The sequence below is a fragment of the Trachypithecus francoisi genome, unplaced genomic scaffold (genome assembly GCF_009764315.1).
Source record: "Trachypithecus francoisi isolate TF-2019V2 unplaced genomic scaffold, Tfra_2.0 Lachesis_group12, whole genome shotgun sequence".
In the NCBI taxonomy this organism is placed as follows: domain Eukaryota; kingdom Metazoa; phylum Chordata; class Mammalia; order Primates; family Cercopithecidae; genus Trachypithecus; species Trachypithecus francoisi.
The window spans coordinates 121,055,251-121,073,977 of NW_022681457.1; the positions used below are offsets into that span (position 1 = coordinate 121,055,251).

Genomic DNA, 18,727 nt, shown 5'->3' on the forward strand with positions numbered 1-18,727 from the left:
TTCTTGTGTGGCAGCAGCAGAATCCTCTGTTCAGCTTTTCTGCGCTGGCTGGGCTGCATGCCTGTGCACCTTAGGGGTTGGATATCTGGTCAGCTGTGTGTGTAGTTTGGGACTCCCTTTCTGTGGCTTTCTTCTTTGTATTGTTATCCTTTCGCTTTCTGGCTGTGGTTGCCCAGTAATCTGTCTGCTTGAAGACCTTGGCCACAGGTCTTGTGTGTGAGGCTGTAGGCCTGGGGTTATCACAGACAGTCCCCTCCCCAGGGAAAGCTCCTTAAGAACAAACCATGCCCTGCTTTTCTTTTCTCCCAGGGGAGACTCCTCCAGTTTCTGTCTGCTCTTTTTTGCATGCTTTCAGGTGTTTGGTTTTGTATTTCATGCAGTGCTTGTAGTTGTTTCTGTGAGAAAGTAATGCCTACGGATGGGAGCCGCTGGCCGTCACTGGCAGTCCAGCCAGGCAGCTCACACCGACCCTGTAAACCACACAGCTCTTTCTGATGCAGCACCCTTTTTGGAAAGCTGTTCTCTGTGTTCAGCAGCCCCTTCCCATGACCGTTAGAGTCAGTGCCTCTGTTTACATTGGTAATCAGAGGTTGCTGGATTTAACACTGACTGTATTTGTCTGTTGAAACCAAAGAAAGAAAAGCCAAAAATACCCAAGAAAAAAAACTGGTATTAGTAGGAATATTTTGGAGATTTTATTTCCTTCGTAGTTCATGAAATTTTACTTCTAAGGAGTTTTGTTATTTAAAAAAAAAACAACAACACATTTGGCCTCTTAAGAGTGTTTGTGAGCTTGGGTGACATAAGGAGACCCCATCTCTACAAAAAATAGAAAAATTAGCCAGGTGTGACTCAAGCCTGTGGTCCCAGCTACTCAAGAGGCTGAGGCGGGAGGTTCCTTTGCGCTTGGGAGGTCAAGACTGCAGTGAGCCGTGATCGTGCCACTGCATTCCAGCCTGGGAGACAGAGTGAGAGACTGTCTCCAAAAAAGAAAGAAAAAAGGTATTTGTAACTTTCTTCGGTCATGATTCATATTTTACAGCTTCAAATCAATAAAAGTTGAAGTTTGAGGCTGGGCATCGTGATTCACACCCATAATCCCAGCACTTTGGGAGGCCAAGGCAGGTGGATCACCTGAGGTCAGGTGTTCGAGACCAACCTGGCCAACATGGTGAAACCCTGTCTCTACTAAAAATACAAAAATTAGCTGGGTGTGGTGGCGTGCACTTGCAGTCCCAGCTACTCGGGAGCCTGAGGCAGGAGAATCACTTGAACCCAGGAGGCGAGGTTGCAGTGAGCTGAGATTGCACCACTGCACTCCAGCCTGGGCAGCAAGAGTAAAACTCCATCTCAAAAAAAAAAAAAAAAAGTTTATTTCCAGCCCTCTGACCTAGTCTCAGATTTTTATCAAAGCAGATCCCTAAGGACCAATGCAGGAGACTCAACGCTTGCTCTTAGAACTTTGTTCTTTGCAAACCTCTTGGGCAGTGGAGACACGGCTGCCCTTGCCTGGATCATTCTGATCAAGATGGCTGCAGATACATGAGCCTTGACCAGAAGTCCAGCCCAAGGCCTTCGTGGTAACAGCGTACACAGGTGTCAGTGATAGAGCCCACTGTGGTAGCCAGAACTGGGGATTTTTAGACACAGTATCTTCATGTAGTGAGAAGCAGAACATTTTCTGTATTCATGAAAGTAGTGGATTTTTTTCTGACAGGCCTCACAAGCTTGGACAGAGAAGGGGATATATGTTGTCTCCCTGTAAACCTGCTTCAGGAGCTCTACAACAGGGCAGCTGGTGACTGGAGTGCCTGCTTGAGGCTCACTGTCATCAGCCCCGGCATCTCGGCTGCACTGGTTGGCCTCATAGCCTGACACCATCCTGGAGGCACTCGTGGTGCCTTGGACACTCCTCTCTGCCCCCCTCTGAGCCTCACTTTCACATCTTCAAGTTACTTCCTCATCTCTTTCATTTTCCTTCTTACTGAACTCCTTGAAGAAAAGACCTCTGCTCTCCATCTCCTGTGCACGCCTCGGCGCAGGGCTGGGCACCTGTCTCTCCAGGTCTAGGCTGAGCCTGTCCCTCACCAGCACGGTCTTGTTTTTGCTCCTTGAAGCCGATCCTGGGGCGGCACAGGTGCTCCTGAAACTACCTGTCTGAGGAGGACTAGTGAGGGACTGGGCGTGGTCATGGCTGACTTCTTGGCATTTGCCCGCCTGCCTTTCAGTGTGTCCTGTGCTCCTCCCCTGGGGGGGCTCTCCTTCTTGCCCCTGCTCCCGACAGGGGATGTTCTCCAGGGTGCAGGCAGGAGAACTAAACCTTTCAAAGTGTGTTCATTGTAGAAATTTTGGAAAGGGGGCCGGGCGCAGTGGCTCATGCCTGTAATCCCAGCACTTTGGGAGGCTGAGGCAGGTGGATCACCTGAGGTTAGGAGTGCAACACCAGCCTGCCAACATCGCAAAACCCCATCTCTACTAAAAATACAAAAATTAGCTGGGTGTGGTGGCGTGCACTTGCAGTCCCAGCTACTCGGGAGCCTGAGGCAGGAGAATCACTTGAACCCAGGAGGCGAGGTTGCAGTGAGCTGAGATTGCACCACTGCACTCCAGCCTGGGCAGCAAGAGTAAAACTCCATCTCAAAAAAAAAAAAAAAAAGTTTATTTCCAGCCCTCTGACCTAGTCTCAGATTTTTATCAAAGCAGATCCCTAAGGACCAATGCAGGGAGACTCAACGCTTGCTCTTAGAACTTTGTTCTTTGCAAACCTCTTGGGCAGTGGAGACACGGCTGCCCTTGCCTGGATCATTCTGATCAAGATGGCTGCAGATACATGAGCCTTGACCAGAAGTCCAGCCCAAGGCCTTCGTGGTAACAGCGTACACAGGTGTCAGTGATAGAGCCCACTGTGGTAGCCAGAACTGGGGATTTTTAGACACAGTATCTTCATGTAGTGAGAAGCAGAACATTTTCTGTATTCATGAAAGTAGTGGATTTTTTTCTGACAGGCCTCACAAGCTTGGACAGAGAAGGGGATATATGTTGTCTCCCTGTAAACCTGCTTCAGGAGCTCTACAACAGGGCAGCTGGTGACTGGAGTGCCTGCTTGAGGCTCACTGTCATCAGCCCCGGCATCTCGGCTGCACTGGTTGGCCTCATAGCCTGACACCATCCTGGAGGCACTCGTGGTGCCTTGGACACTCCTCTCTGCCCCCCTCTGAGCCTCACTTTCACATCTTCAGTTACTTCCTCATCTCTTTCATTTTCCTTCTTACTGAACTCCTTGAAGAAAAGACCTCTGCTCTCCATCTCCTGTGCACGCCTCGGCGCAGGGCTGGGCACCTGTCTCTCCAGGTCTAGGCTGAGCCTGTCCCTCACCAGCACGGTCTTGTTTTTGCTCCTTGAAGCCGATCCTGGGGCGGCACAGGTGCTCCTGAAACTACCTGTCTGAGGAGGACTAGTGAGGGACTGGGCGTGGTCATGGCTGACTTCTTGGCATTTGCCCGCCTGCCTTTCAGTGTGTCCTGTGCTCCTCCCCTGGGGGGGCTCTCCTTCTTGCCCCTGCTCCCGACAGGGGATGTTCTCCAGGGTGCAGGCAGGAGAACTAAACCTTTCAAAGTGTGTTCATTGTAGAAATTTTGGAAAGGGGGCCGGGCGCAGTGGCTCATGCCTGTAATCCCAGCACTTTGGGAGGCTGAGGCAGGTGGATCACCTGAGGTTAGGAGTGCAACACCAGCCTGCCAACATCGCAAAACCCCATCTCTACTAAAAATACAAAAATTAGCCGGATATGGTGGCAGGTGCCTGTAATCCCAGCTGCTTGGGAGGCTGAGGCAGCAGAAGTGCTGAACCGGGGAGGCGGAGGTTGCTGTGAGCAGAAATCGCACCACCACTGCACTCCAGCCTGGGCGACAGAGCGAGACTCCGTCTCAAAAAAAAAAGGAATTTTGGAAAGGAACTTTGAATCATCTTCTTTTATGTCGGGGGACCTATAATTCCATCCAGAATTACAGTATTATGCAGTCGCTATGCAGTAGTGTTACACAGTATTATACAACTGTAGTATTACACTGTCGTTCTGTGACTCAGTAGCTGTAGAGAGTTTCATGGTGTGGTGCACTAATTTGTTCCTATTGTCGGACATTTAGGCAGTTCCCAGTTTCCCACAATTTATTATAAACATTGCTGCAGTAAGCACCATCCTTGTAGATGGATGGTTTCTCAAGCCCATCGTCCTGTTCTTGGGTAAGTTTCCTCACAGGGCTGCGTCTGGCCACGCTTGTGTGTCCTTCTTGGCTTTGCTGTCTTTGGGTCGGCAGCCATGCTGGGTAGAGCAGTGTGTGCACCCATGCTGTGCTCTTCCCGGAGCCTGCTGATGTGCTCCTTTCTAGACTCTAGACTCACTCTATCCTTGAGGCACCTCTGCTGACACCACACGCCCAGGAGCCCGTCTTTCTCCTACGCTTCCACCGTCTGCCCTGCCTGTCTTCAAGCTACCCCCTCTCTCCTGGGCTTTCGTGGCCTTGTCCCTACAGCCAGTGGTCCCTGTGAGACACAGGACAGCCCTTCACACCCACTTGCCTATATGACCAGACCACTGCGAGGTCCCCCAGCCGCATTTCAGCCTCTCCTTGAGGCACCTGGTGCCACCTTTGTGCCCTTGCACTTCCGCACTGGGTGCACACTTTTGTTCAGGGTCTGTTTTCTCTGCCCCTCTGCAGGCTTCCAGAGGGTGGCAGCACAGGCCCCCGCACCAGGGGAGGAGGGGCGTGTTTTCACCTGAAGTGTCCCCCCACACATACCTAGGGATTTGTTCAAATTCAGGAATAACAGGAATAGTAACTGCCTCCGTTTACTGAGAACTTCTTATGTGCGCAGACAGCTCTGCTCCTCCCATCAGCTCCCCAGTTACACGGGGAGGCTGAGACTCTGAAAGAACTTACAGAAACTTTCACTGCTACTTAGCTGCCATGCTGACAGTGGAGCCCCAGGTATTTCTGACTTCAGAGTCTGCAATCTTCACCACTCATGGCCTCTTGGCCAGAAAGCCCTGCGAGACTTTCCTGGAAGAAGGGGTTAGGCCTGGTCTGTGCACAGACTGGAGTGTGCTTGGCACCCTGGGCACTGCATCCCAGTCCTGCTCTCCAGGCCTCATTGGACACACCCCCCAAGCATCATGTCTTGCCCAGCCCCTCAACCTGAACATGCACAGACACGAAGAGTGGCCTCTGGTTGGGCAGAACCATCTAACATAATGCATATCTTATAATAAAAAGTTGAACATCTCATGTAAATTATTGGACACCCCTGAAAATGGAGACATAGTTGTATGGGTATGTGGAGCATGGTTTTCCTCCTAAATGTGTGTGTCTTTCAAACCGTCTTAAAGTCACAAAATTGTAAGTCGCGGCCACGTGTGGCTTACACATTTGGTCATTTCCCTTGTCCTTCATAGTTCCTGTCAGCTGATGCTTGTCCATATCATTTTATCAGCGCATGAGAGCTGTGACTTTAGGGTTCAGTCTCTGGTTCTTGGAGTAAGAAGCTGATGTCTTCTGTGTAGCTTCACTATAGCCTGCACAGGGTGGGACCGAGAGGTCATCTTTGAGATCTATGAGGTCATGATTTTATTTTATTTATTATATTTTATTTATTTATTTATTTTTTTGAGGCAGAGTCTCGCTCTGTTGCCCAGGCTGGAGTGCCCTGGTGTGAACTCCGCTCACTACAACCTCTGCCGCCTGGGTTCAAGTGATTGTCCTGCCTCAGTCTCTCAAGTAGCTGGGATTACACATCCAGCGCCCACCTCCACACCTGGCTAATTTTTATGTTTTTAGTACAGATGTGGTTTCACCGTGTTGGCCAGGCTGGTCTCAAACTCCTGGCCTCAGCCTCCCAAAGTGCTGGGATGACAGTCGTGAGCCACCGCGCCCGGCCAAGGTCATGATTCTTTCATGCAGTAAATTTGGGAGGGCCTCCGCCTAGTCCCCTGTGTGAGATGCAGGCTGTGCTGAGGTCTCCATGACTCTTCTTTCCTGCCCTTCTGTGCTCACATTCAAACAGACTAAGTGCTCCAAGGCTCAGTGGCATGGTCTGGATGGGCATCTGATGGGGTAGGGGTGCTTCCCTGAAGCAAGGGTGAGCATGAACCAGGAAGCCAGTGGAAGGGGTTTGGGTGGAGACCCCGGAGCACGACGGCGAGCTGCAGGGGGCGCCAGGTATGCAGGGCTGTCCTCCCCTGAGCTGGGTTCACCTTTATGGTCCCTAGTGTCCCTGTGGTGTGGCCTCCAGGAAGTATTTGACCACGTGTGCTTTTGTAGGCACGTAGTTGATATTTTGAGCTCTGTCATCTATGCATATTTTTTTTCTGTCAGAGCCAGTTTAATAATGTTTGTTGGCCAGGCGTGGTGGCTCACGCCTGTAATCCCAGCACTTTAGGAGGCCGAGGCAGGTGGATCACGAGGTCAAGAGATCAAGACCATCGTAGCCAACATGGTGAAACCCCATCTCTACTAAAAATACAAAAATTAGCTGTGTGTGGTAGCGTGCACCTGTAGTCCCAGTTACTTGGGAGGCTGAGGCAGGAGAATCGCTTGACCTAGGAGGCGGAGGTTGCGGTGAGCCGAGATCACTCTACTGCACTCCAGCCTGGCAACAGCACAAGACTCCATCTCAAAAAAATAGTGACAATAATGTTTGTTAAATAAATGCTTTGTTTTCTCTGTAATCTTACACGTTCTCCATTAAAACCCTCAGTGGGTTTATTCCTTTTTTTTTTTGGTTTATTCTTTTTGTGCATTTTATTTTTGTTGTTTGCTGATTCATGCAGTGTCATATGACTCCCTGGGGTGTAGTTGGGGGGAAAGCATTTCAGTGAACACCCAGATCTAAACAGGTCTCTTGAAAATCACCCGTGCCACTGGAACCCCTGAATCTTCAGATTAGGGCCAGTCCGTCAGCAACCCTGGGCACACACTAACTGGTTTGTTGACCCTATGCTTTTAGTTCCACAGTAAATACCAGAACTATGATCAGTGTACAAAAGAAATAATGGTCAACAGAAGTCATTAACAATTTGAACTGTGGGGTTCAAATGATTCTCCTGCCTCATCCTTGCAAGTAGCTGGGATTACAGGTGCCCGCCATCATGCCTGATTAATTTTTGTATTTTTAGTAGAGACCAGTCATCATGTGTGGATACTGCAGACTGATTTTTTGTTGTTGCCTTTCCTTATTTTGAAAGTTTGTTTAGGATGGGGCATCGTGATGTGTCCCCACCATGTCTGCTGTGTCTAGCCTCTGACGCTTCCTTCCCAGTGGGAGTGGGTGGGAATACACAGAATTGTGCCCATGCTGATGTGGGTGTCACAGCCACTGTCCACAAGAAAACAAACGCACCCACACATATTCACGAGTACCCCCGTGTCTGCGGTGTTGCTGCCATGCCGCTTTCCTGTTGCCCTCGTTATCCCTTCCATGACTCACTTACCCTTGCCACCCTGACCCTGTGGCCTCACCGCCTCCTGCCCTGTCTGGGCCCTCTGTTTGGATCCTTCTTCCCTGAGTCTACTTTCAGGATGTCGTCCCTCCTCTCCTGGCTCCCATCTTGTGAGGCCCCTACCTTGCCCTCCTCCTTCCCTTAGCACTCCCTTTCCGATGTGCTATTTCAGTGATTCTCATTCTCTGTCCCCGCTGGAGCGTGGGCTGTAGGAGAGCAGGAGGTGTCTGTTTTGTGAAGGCTGTGTTCCAGGTGTCTGGATGGTTGCCCTCCTGGGCACTGGAGTCAGCTTCCCCTGCATGAGTAAAGAGACGAGGGATCCCCAGCCTCCGATGTGTCCAACAGTAAAGCAGATGACACGTGTGTGTTTCATGGGGGTGGTTTCTGCTCCTGCCCCCGTCACGGAGCTGTGGGTCTCTGTGGGACGTGCTGCCCTGCCTGGCGAGGCTCTCACCCCCACCAGCTGTGCGTGTGGACCTGCTGTATGCACAGATGGGAACAAAAGACCAGCACGGTACTGGTCTTACCTTAGACATAGAGCTTCTACCTGGCCAGTGTGTTTCTCTGTGTATGAGACTGGATGCAAGGCCTGCTGGATTCAGCTCATCACTTAGGCCTGTTCTTTGCCAGGTTACCTGTCCTGCTGCCGATTCCTGGATGACAATCAGATCGTCACCAGCTCTGGAGACACCACATGGTAAGTACCTGACCCGCGGCAGGCAGTGCGTTGAGAACCCCACACCCCTGGCACATTCCTCTGTGAACATGGAGGAAATAAGGTTCTTGACATATTAGGCCATCTTTAATTGAAGTGGCCTTAACATTTTAAACACATAGTAGCAATGTGTGAATTCATTAGACTTTTGTTTTTTTGAGATGGAGTTCTGCTCTTGTCACCCAGGCTGGAGTACAATGGTGCAGTCTTGGCTCTGCGACCTCCACCTGCCAGGTTCAAATCATTCTCCTGCCTCATCCTCCCAAGTAGCTGGGATTTCAGGTGCCCGCCACCACGCCTGACTAATTTTTGTATTTTTAGTAGAGACCAGGTTTTACCACGTTGGCCAGGCTGGTCCTGAACTCCTGACCTCAGGTGACCTGCCCACCTCGGCCTCCCATTACAGACGTGAGCCACCATGCCCAGCCTCATTATACTTTTAATAAATTTACAAAGTTTAATTTTCAGCAGCTAAGATCTAAAATACAATTTTTTTTTTTTTTTTTTTTTTTTTGAGACAGAATCTTGCTCTGTCTCCAGGCTGGAGTGCAGTGGTGCGATCTCGGCTCATTGCAACCTCTGCCTCCCAGGTTCACGCTATTCTCCTGCCTCAGCCTTCCAAGTAGCTGGGACTACAGGCGCCGCCACCACGTCCGATTAATTTTTGTATTTTCAGTAGAGACAGGATTTCACCATGTTGGCCAGGATGGTCTCGATCTCTTGACCTCGTGATCTGCCCACCTCAGCCTCCCAAAGTGCTGGGATTACAGGCGTGAGCCACCGGGCCCGGCCAATATAGATACTTTAACTACAATCAGGCTCAAAGTACCTGCTCTTCTGTTTTTCCCCTCTGTATGTCTGTACCTCCTTAGGTGACGTTAGGTGGGAGCAGGGTGGGTTTTGATTGTCCCTTTCTGATAGCAGCGTGTCACTGTGAACAATGAGCACATACTAAAAATAACAGACATCACAATTCAAGCGATTCCATCGGACTTCATTTTTAGCGTTTTCACCTTACAGGTGAACGGAAATCCACTTAAAACGCTAGAAGTTTTTCATTTGTGGCATCAAAGTACTAAATTAAATGTCCAGATAGTTATTTTATGAGTCATTTTAGACTTCAGCTGGCCATGTGGGTTTTTCTGATCTTCTGAGGCATGATTTGGTGGCAGGAGCTGTGCCCAGGCCAGGGCACAGACCTGTAGTCACGCAGTTGGTGGGGTTCACCGAGACATGGGCCCTTAACCACCTTGTCAGCAGAGCATCTGTGGCATTATAAGGTGTCTCACTATATAAATTTCATAGGTTTACAAAAGATTTGTCACCTAGATTGTCAATCTTGAGAAAACTTTATTTATTAGAAGATATTTTTATTTTATTTTATTTATTTATTTATTTATTTATTTTTTTTGAGACGGAGTCTTGCTCTGCCACCCAGGCTGGAGTGCAGTGGCCGGATCTCAGCTCACTGCAAGCTCCGCCTCCTGGGTTCACGCCATTCTCCTGCCTCAGCCTCCCGAGTAGCTGGGACTACAGGCGCCCGCCTCGTCGCCCGGCTAGTTTTTTGTATTTTTAAGTAGAGACGGGGTTTCACCGTATTAGCCAGGATGGTCTCGATCTCCTGACCTCGTGATCCGCCCGTCTCGGCCTCCCAAAGTGCTGGGATTACAGGCTTGAGCCACCGCGCCCGGCCTAGAAGATATTTTTAAAGCGCTTCTGTTCATTAATCATTTTTTTCAGACTCTTTTACGTATCTTGCTTCCCTTCTGCAGTCAGTCCCTCAGGCCCTAGAGGGGAGACTCCCTGTGCGGTGTCTGTTGAGATCGGCTGGTTGGATTTGCATTGCCAGGGCCAGCCAGGCTTTCCTCTGAGGCTGACAGGAACGGACAGTGCTCTCTGGTGTTGCCTTCCGTGCGTCAAGGCACAGGAGAATAGCACGGTTTTAGGCGTGTGGCCCTCAGAGCTGTCCTTACACCTAAGCCAGGCTTCTGCTCTGTGCAGGGCTCTGTCAGCGTCTCACCTTTTAACAGTTCGTTAAGCAGAAACACAATAGAATACCAGGTATGGCCGGGCGCGGTGGCTCACCTCTGTAATCCCAGCACTTTGGGAGGCCGAGGTGGGTGGATCACCTGAGGTCAGGAATTCGAGACCAACCTGACCAACATGGAGAAACCCTGTCTCTACTAAAAATACAAAAAAAAATTAGCCAGGCATGGGTGGCGCATCCCTGTAATCCCAGCTACTTGGGAGGCTGAGGCAGGAGAATCGCTTGAACCTGGGAAGCGGAGGTTGCAGTGAGCCAAGATCGCGCCATTGCACTCCAGCCTGGGCAACAAGAGTGAAACTCGGTGTCAAAAAAAAGAATACCAGGTGTGATCACTGAGAACTCAGCTGCTCTCCTGTTTGTGATTCTAGGAAAGGGCAAGGGGACCTCAGACTTGCTGCGAGCCATTTGTTTACCTGGCATTGGCCTTCTCCTGCCTGCCTTTTCTAAGACCCTGTGGAGGGGAGGCCAGGGGTGGGCACAGAGGGAGCAGCCACAGGTAGAGTCGCATCCCCCTCCGCCATCCAGGGCCTCCCCATAGCTTCCTGCCACCCACTCCGTGCCCATCCATGACCGAAGAGTGGGACACAGCGTCAGTGTTGCTGCTTGAAAAGTGCCCCTAGCTCCCTGTTTGCTGGCGTTTGAGTTGAGGTAGTGACCCCGTCATTCTGAAACCCAGGCCGTGTGTTCATATATCAAACCCAGGCTCTGTATAATTTTGCTTACTTTGCTTTGTTTCCCTTCCAAAGTTGTATTACATTTAAATTTGTCATTAAACAATTTACGTTTTTAAAGTAACAGTGCAGAGGCTCACTGTGGCCCTGGGTGGTTTGAAGGACAGACTGTCACATGACTAGCCACCCGAGAAGTTGAGGCTGATGTCCCCTTGTCATTCGCTTCTGCTCCAGTGCCCTGTGGGACATCGAGACCGGCCAGCAGACGACCACGTTTACCGGACACACTGGAGATGTCATGAGCCTTTCTCTTGCTCCTGACACCAGACTGTTTGTCTCTGGTGCTTGTGATGCTTCAGCCAAACTCTGGGATGTGCGAGAAGGCATGTGCCGGCAGACCTTCACCGGCCACGAGTCGGACATCAATGCCATTTGCGTGAGTCTGGGTGAAGGTGTGGGGTTGGGGCCTCTGCTGTCTCTGCTAGCCATTCAGATTGCTGAATTTTAAACTTTTCTGGATTAAATGTTCTCCTTTCTGATCCTTATACAACCGCATCTACAGATGGGGATACGGAAAACTCCCTAAGGGAAGCGTCTCTATGTTGACCGCTTGTCTTACAGATATTCACAGGGTGTCTGTTATGTGCCGTTCCCACCTGTACAGCTGAGCAGTGGTTGGGATCCTGGAGGGGAGAGACAGTAAGATAACTCAGGCCACCAGTTACTGGTTACAGAGCATTACTGGTCAGGGGCACAGCTAACCAGGAAACCTGCTCTCCTCTTTAGCACGCAGATGGCTAGGCAGTGTTTCCAGCCCCTGGCCTTGTGAGGAGACTGGGAAGGATTTATCTGTTGGTTGGATAGAGCTCTGCTGCAGTCCTGACCACTGCCCTGGTCAGCCCGCTTCCCTCCTTCCTCCATGAGATTAGCCCTGATGTCTGGCAGCTACAGCAACATTCACACCTGTCAGTGATGACTCCTTTCTCAGTATTCCTTTGAAATAAATTCTACCCTTTGGGGACAGGAATCACAGTGTCCAAGATCGCAGTGTTTATGTGCTTCCCCAGTGCAAATCCCCTTCCATCCCATTCCCCTGTAGTTCCTGGGAAATCTCCCCTGCCTTTTTTTTTTTTTTTTTTTTTTTTTTTTGAGACGGAGTTTTGCTGTTGTTGCCCAGGCTAGAGTGCGATGGCGCAGTCTCGGCTCACTGCAACCTCCACACCTCCTGGTTTCAAGCGATTCTCCTGCCTCAGCCTCTCGAGTAGCTGGGATTATAGGCACATGTCACCAGGCCCAGCCAATTTTGTATTTTTAGTAGAGCGGGGTTTCTCCATGTTGGTCAGGCTGGTCTCAAACTCCCAAACTCAGGTGATCCACCCGCCTCAGCCTCCCAAAGTGCTGGGATTACAGGCGTGAGCCACCACCGCGCCCAGCCCATCCCTCCGTTCTTACCAGAGCAAGACTTGCTGGTCTTTGCTGTGTTCTCTGCAGCCCTACCATTGAGCAGTCCATATGCCCAATATTTCTTTTTTTTTTTTTTTTTTTTTTTGAGGCGGAGTCTCGCTCTGTCGCCCGGACTGGAGTGCAGTGGCCAGATCTCAGCTCACTGCAAGCTCCGCCTCCTGGGTTTCCGCCATTCTCCTGCCTCAGCCTCCCAAGTAGCTGGGACTACAGGCGCCCGCCACCTCGCCCGGCTAGTTTTTGTATTTTTAGTAGAGACGGGGTTTCACCGTATTAGCCAGGATGGTCTCGATCTCCTGACCTCGTGATCCGCCCGTCTCGGCCTCCCAAAGTGCTGGGATTACAGGCTTGAGCCACCGCGCCCGGCCATATGCCCAATATTTCTTTCTGAGTGTTTACATGATGTCTTGATTTGCTTTCTCTTTCCAGTTCTTTCCAAATGGCAATGCATTTGCCACTGGCTCAGACGACGCCACCTGCAGGCTGTTTGACCTTCGTGCCGACCAGGAGCTCATGACTTACTCCCACGACAACATCATCTGTGGGATCACCTCTGTCTCCTTCTCCAAGAGCGGGCGCCTCCTCCTTGCTGGGTACGACGACTTTAACTGCAACGTCTGGGACGCGCTCAAAGCCGACCGGGCAGGTACGTGACCGGGGGGCTTTTCTGTGTCTCCTGGACATTTATGTGGTATCTTTAGGGCAGACACAGAGTGGTTGATAAGCTGCAGTGTTTAATATCAGTAGGACTGTGGCATGGTATAGCAGGAGTGATAGTCACAAACTGATGGCCCAGCTCTGGCCCTCCAGGCAAGTGGACTCTGAGGAGCACCAGCAGATCTTCCCACATGTGTGGGGGAGGGCTCTGGGGAGGGTCAGTGGGCAGGAGAGGGTCAGCTGTGCAGGCTCCAGGGCCCAGTCCCATGCTTTCCCCTCTGAACTCTGCATCAGGGGGCGGAGCGCCATGCAGGGACACCTCTGGGTGCTGTTACAGTTAACACATCAAAGGCAAGCATGTTATTGCCAGGTGTATTAAAACACTAGATGTACAAAAAATGAGGCTTCCTTACTAAAAGTGGACATTTGGGCATTTCAATTTGAGAACTGTTGACACTTACAGACTCTTAGATTCATTCATCTCAGTACCTGGGAGGACGGAAGAAGGGAGCATGGCTCCAGGTCTTGGCCCTTACCGGGGCTTCCTGCTTCCGGATGGGTGCCATTCTCATGTCCTGGTTAAACACCCTTCTTTTTCTCCCCAGCCTGGGGGGACCAAAGTGGAGCCATTTCCGGGCAAGTCCCACAGTCATAGTGCTGTTGAAGGGAGGTGGAAGCCAGCCCAAGCCTTGGCAGAGCACACACCGGCCCCTGTGCTCAGCTGTGTGGTGGCTGCAGGAGGTGGAGGAAGGTGGCTGAAATGGGCCTTCAGATCCCCCTGGGAGGAAGTGGAGCTTCTGGCTGGTGATGATCCAAGCCAAGGTTATTGGGAGTGTTGACAGAAGGCCCCCCTCACCATGTGACAGTGATAGTGCCAGTGGTCTCAGCCACCATCGCTACTCTTGTGTTCTGTGCCTTGTGCTGGGCTCTAGGTATCACAGATGAAGGAAAAACAGCTCATGCCTCTAAGCTTCTGTGTTACAGATTGCTTTGAGATTGGGGTGGTTTTGATTTTTCTTTTTTTTTTTTTTTTTTTTTTTTTTGAGATGGCGTCTCGCTCTGTTGCCCAGGCTGGAGAGCACTGGCACGATCTCGACTCACTGCAACCTCTGCCTCCCGGGTTCAAATGATTCTCCTACCCCAGCCTCCCGAGTAGCTGGGACTATTAGGCCCGCACCACCACGTCCTACTAATTTTTGTATTTTTGGTACAAACGGGGTTTCACCATATTGGCCAGGCTGGTCTCAAACTCCTGACCTCGTGATCTGCCCGCCTTGGCCTTCCAAGGTACTGGGATTGCAGGCCTGAGCCACCGCACGTGATGATGGTTTTGATTTTTTTGATTGTGGCCTTTGCTTATTTTTTGAGTTTTATAAGTGAGTGCTAAGAAGTCAGTGCCGGGGGCTCTGGATTTATTGATTGTGTGTGTGTGTGCGCCTTTGAATTTTAATAAGGCAGGCCATATGCTGCAGTTTAATTCCCACGTGGACGCAACTTTCCCTCCCTTCCTGGCCGTGGGAGACTCTGGGTCTTGTCCCACGAGGGGCTCACCATCCGCCCTCGTCACAATATGGCACACAGGTCACAGGTGAGATAGATACCTCTGGGCTTTGGTGTGATTCTGCTGTTGTTTGCTTCCAGGTGTCTTGGCTGGGCACGACAACCGCGTCAGCTGCCTGGGCGTGACTGATGATGGCATGGCTGTGGCGACAGGGTCCTGGGATAGCTTCCTCAAGATCTGGAACTAACGCCAGTAGGTAATGCAGCAGCCCAAATGTCCTTCTCTGAGGAGAACTGTGCGTGTTTCTCATAGAACGTGTGAAGTTGTCATTAACGGTTTCTAGATAAATGTTGATGTAGCACTGATTTGGAATTGTGTTGTGGGAAACGTTTACAGAAATCTGAAGTCACGTGCCCTCAGCCACAGACATTCATGCAGTGGTGGGAAGAGCAGTGACCTGACTGTGCGTCTGCACTTAGATTCTCTGCCTCTTTTCACATTTCTTTAAACTCTGTTTAAAACAGCATGTGGATGCCATGGAGACTGGAAGACCATTCCAACTTGGACGCGTTACCGTGAGAGCATATCCTATCCAACCGTACTAACGTGGACACCCTACACCTCCCCTCAGAACTTCAAAAGGGCAAGATCTTTTTTCCTTCACTTATTGCTGAAACCAAGAGCACAATTCCCAGTAAGAGAAGGATCTCTGTGCTGTAAAACTAAAACAAATTGTGCATTCCTTCCGGGGCCATCGTCTTTGTTTTCTTTTTTGTCTTGAATGAATTTTAAAAGGAAATATATAATAAAAATGTTAACCAGAAGGTAAACCTGAGTGTAATTGTGAGACAGACACACCTTTCCACTAGTTTATTTGAATTTTAGACCAGTGACCCTGTTTTGTGGCATTCACACAAAACACGCTGAGGGCTTTGTTCATCTGGTCATCGTGTCCAAATTTCAGTCATGTTTGTAGCAAGATTTTGGAAGCATTCATATTTCCTTTTTAAAATATATTCCTTTGTGTTCAACAGTTAATCAAAACCAGAGAGTCTAGGGCAGCCTCTCTGATGTTGTCAGTGATGTAAATTCAGCCCCTGGTTTTTAATTTTCTGTCTAGTGTCACAGATCATTGTCGCACACAAACGTGGCATAGAAAAGAACATGTTCAGAAGCCATGGGGCCAAGCACATGCAGGGACGGTCTCGAATGCGTGATCAGAGAATCCTTCACCTTTGCTGAAAAGTGAGCTCAGATCCAGCACCATGTTGCTCCTGACCCATCCTGTCTTATCTTCTCAGTTGAGTTTTTAATCTCACTTTGGGTTTCCTTGTGAAGTTGGAGGGAAGTTGATAATAGCCTAACACTACCCCACCCCCAACTAGGAGGAACCTCTGTTTTCAAGAGAGATGCCTGTCCTGTGCTTGGATAGTCAGTCAATTATTTGTGTATGAAACAATGTACAAATCAATGTTTTGAAAATAATGATCTCAGACTTTCTAAGTTAAATTTTAAAAATTTTGATTGTTTGCCATATTGGGTGGGTTTACTCTTAGAATCGCATGCTGTAGAAATGCTCCAAAGTGCATAGAGGACTCAGTCCTTAGGTGTTCTTTTTCTTTTAAGAAATAACCTCTTAGAGTTGTAACCATTGCGGCTCTGTCCACTTCTCGTTGCTGCTCTGTGGCACATATCGGAAGCAGTACAGCGCGCGGCTCTACACGCTTGGGTAGCGGGATAAGTCACTGTTTTCTTTATTTCTTTGAAAAAAAAAGTTCTGTTGCAAACGACTGCTGTTGGATTCTGAGGGTGGGGAGGGAAGGAGGGAGGGGAGTGAAGAGCCTGCCCTCCTTTATGGATTCTCCAGGCCCTCCGCCTCTGAGGCGGCTCATTCCCATCACACAGATTGTCCTGGTGTTCATTTCAAGGCCAGTGTTCAGCAGCAGCGTTTGGAAAGCAGGTTCTGTGGGACCCCCCCCCCGCCCCGCCCCCCGCACTCCTTCATAGCAGCAGTAGTGGCTTCTCCATCCTGTTTTCTGCAACATTCTATACAAAACTGTGCTGTGACCTTGCGGTAGGCCTGGATCTGGCAAAGAGAATACAAATGAAACCCCTTCTTTCTCTTTCCGTCCAACAACTCTGTAGAGCTCTCTGCACCCTTACCCCTTTCCACCTTTTGTATTTAATTTTAAAGTCAGTGTACTGCAAGGAAGCTGGATGCAAGATAGATACTATATTAAACTGTACTGTTATTTAAGATGTAATAAAGCAGTTTGACATGAGGGACTTTGGTGTGGTGATTATTTACGGGTCCATTTTCAGTTTACGACACGCCCACCTCCCTAGGCTGCCTCTGCTGCTGTGAGGTCTGACGGATGTGGTCATGCCAGGCAGTGCCTTGGCCACCAGCACGTCACAGAATCCATGAGTGGCACATTGGCTCCTCGGAGGGGTTCCTGGGAAGCTCCACCTCCAGGCCAGCAGAGCAGGGAGGTCCACCTGCCATCCCCCAGACCCCTCCCCATGCATAGGCCTTGCCCACGGCACCGTGGGAATCTTCACAGGTGGCTGCGTTGCCTTTCTCCTCTGCCGTTTCCCTCCCTTAGAATGTCTGAGGATGTTACTCCAGAGACTAGCTTTCGTTGGGACTGAACCAAGTGTTCCTCTTGGTCTGAATAAAAACTGCATCTTGTAAGAAAACATATGAGCACTGACCACGGTAGAGTGGAAAACCATGGCTGCACGTGTCCCAAATAGCTGCTCCTAGGCTCCAGAACCATCCACTTCCCTGCTTTCCAAACTGGTGATTTTTTAAAATCTTAAATAGGCAATACAAAATTAGCTGGGCTTGGTAGCACACGCCTATAATCCCAGCTCCTTGGGAGGCTGAGGCAGGAGAATCACTTGAACCCAGGAGGCAGAGGTTGCGGTGAGCCGAGATCACACCATTGACCGCCAGCCTGGGCAACAAAAGCAAAATTACGTCTGAAAAAAAAAAAATCTTAAATAGGCGTGTGGGGTGACTCTCGCCTGTAATCACAGCACTTTGGGAGGCTGAGGCGGGCAGATCACTTGAGGTCAGCAGTTCAGGACCAGCCTGGGCAATGTGATGTGGCAAAACCTCATCACTATTTTATTTAATTTAAAAAAAAAAAAAAAGCTGGACGTGGTTGCTCATGCCTGTAATCCCAGCACTTTGAGAGACTGAGGTGGGCAGATCACGAGGTCGGGAGTTCGAGACCAGCCTGACCAAACAGTGAAACCCCCATCTACTGAAAATACAAAAAATTAGCCGGGCGTGGTGTCATGCACCTGTAGTCCCAGCTACCTCGGGAGGCTGACGCAGGAAAATCGCTTGAACTTGGGAGGTGGAGGTTGCAGTGAGCCAAGATCACACCACTGTGCTCCAGCCTGGGTGACAGAGGGAGAATGCGTCTCAAAGGAAAAAAAAAAAAGATAAAATCTTAAATAATTGGTAAGGTTATAAAAAGGTAACTTTGGGCCAGGCGCGGTGGCTCACTCCTGTAATCCCAGCACTTTGGGAGGCAGAGGCAGCAGGATCATGAGATCAGGAGATCGAGACCATCCTGGCTAACACAGTGAAACCCAGTCTCTACTAAAAATACAAAAATTTAGCCAAGCGTGGTGGCGGGTGCTTGTAGTCCCAGTTACTCCAGAGGCTGAGGCAGGAGAATGGCATGAACCCAGGAAGGCGGAGTTTGCAGTGAGCCAAGATAGCGCCACTGCACTCCAGCCTGGGCAGGTAACAGAGCAAGACTCCATCTCAAAAATAATTTTAAAAAGGTAACGTAATTCCTGTGGCTCCAGCAACTGGAACTTTTTTTTTTTTTTTGAGGTGGAGTCTCGCTCTGTGGTCCAGGCTGGAGTGCAGTGGCGCGATCTCAGCTCATTGCAAGCTCTGCCTCCAGGGTTCACGCCATTCTTCTGCCTCAGCCTCTCAAGTAGCTGGGACTACCGGCTGAGCCACCGCACCCGGCCGAACTCTTTCCTAGTAAGTGAAGAAGGCTCTCAGCGGAAAGTACCTGGAGGCCCCTCTGCTGGGCACCAGAGAGCCCAGCAGCCCGTCCTCTAGGCTGGCAGTCCCTGGGTGGAGAGGCTCCCAGAGGGCACTTGGGATTCATGGAGCAGGGCCCATCTGCCTTTGTTGCTCCAGGCAGGG

The 18,727-nt window shown here is 50.1% G+C and overlaps 1 protein-coding gene across 4 annotated transcripts in view; it reads left to right on the forward strand.

Annotated features, from left to right (window-relative positions):
- GNB1 (G protein subunit beta 1) overlaps nucleotides 1-16,833 on the forward strand; it is a 116,407-nt gene extending 99,574 nt beyond the window's left edge. For 2 of the 4 annotated variants that reach the window (XM_033228692.1, XM_033228691.1), the window contains 5 exons: nucleotides 8,126-8,192; nucleotides 11,163-11,364; nucleotides 12,819-13,035; nucleotides 14,688-14,803; nucleotides 15,072-16,829. In XM_033228692.1, the coding sequence (XP_033084583.1) occupies nucleotides 8,126-8,192; nucleotides 11,163-11,364; nucleotides 12,819-13,035; nucleotides 14,688-14,794 (593 nt within the window). In that variant the 3' untranslated portion in view covers nucleotides 14,795-14,803; nucleotides 15,072-16,829. Of the gene's footprint in view, nucleotides 1-8,125; nucleotides 8,193-11,162; nucleotides 11,365-12,818; nucleotides 13,036-14,687; nucleotides 14,804-15,071 lie in introns of all 4 variants that reach the window. The other 2 variants (XM_033228690.1, XM_033228693.1) reach the window with 2 other exon arrangements.
- Nucleotides 16,834-18,727: the final 1,894 nt, after the last annotated feature.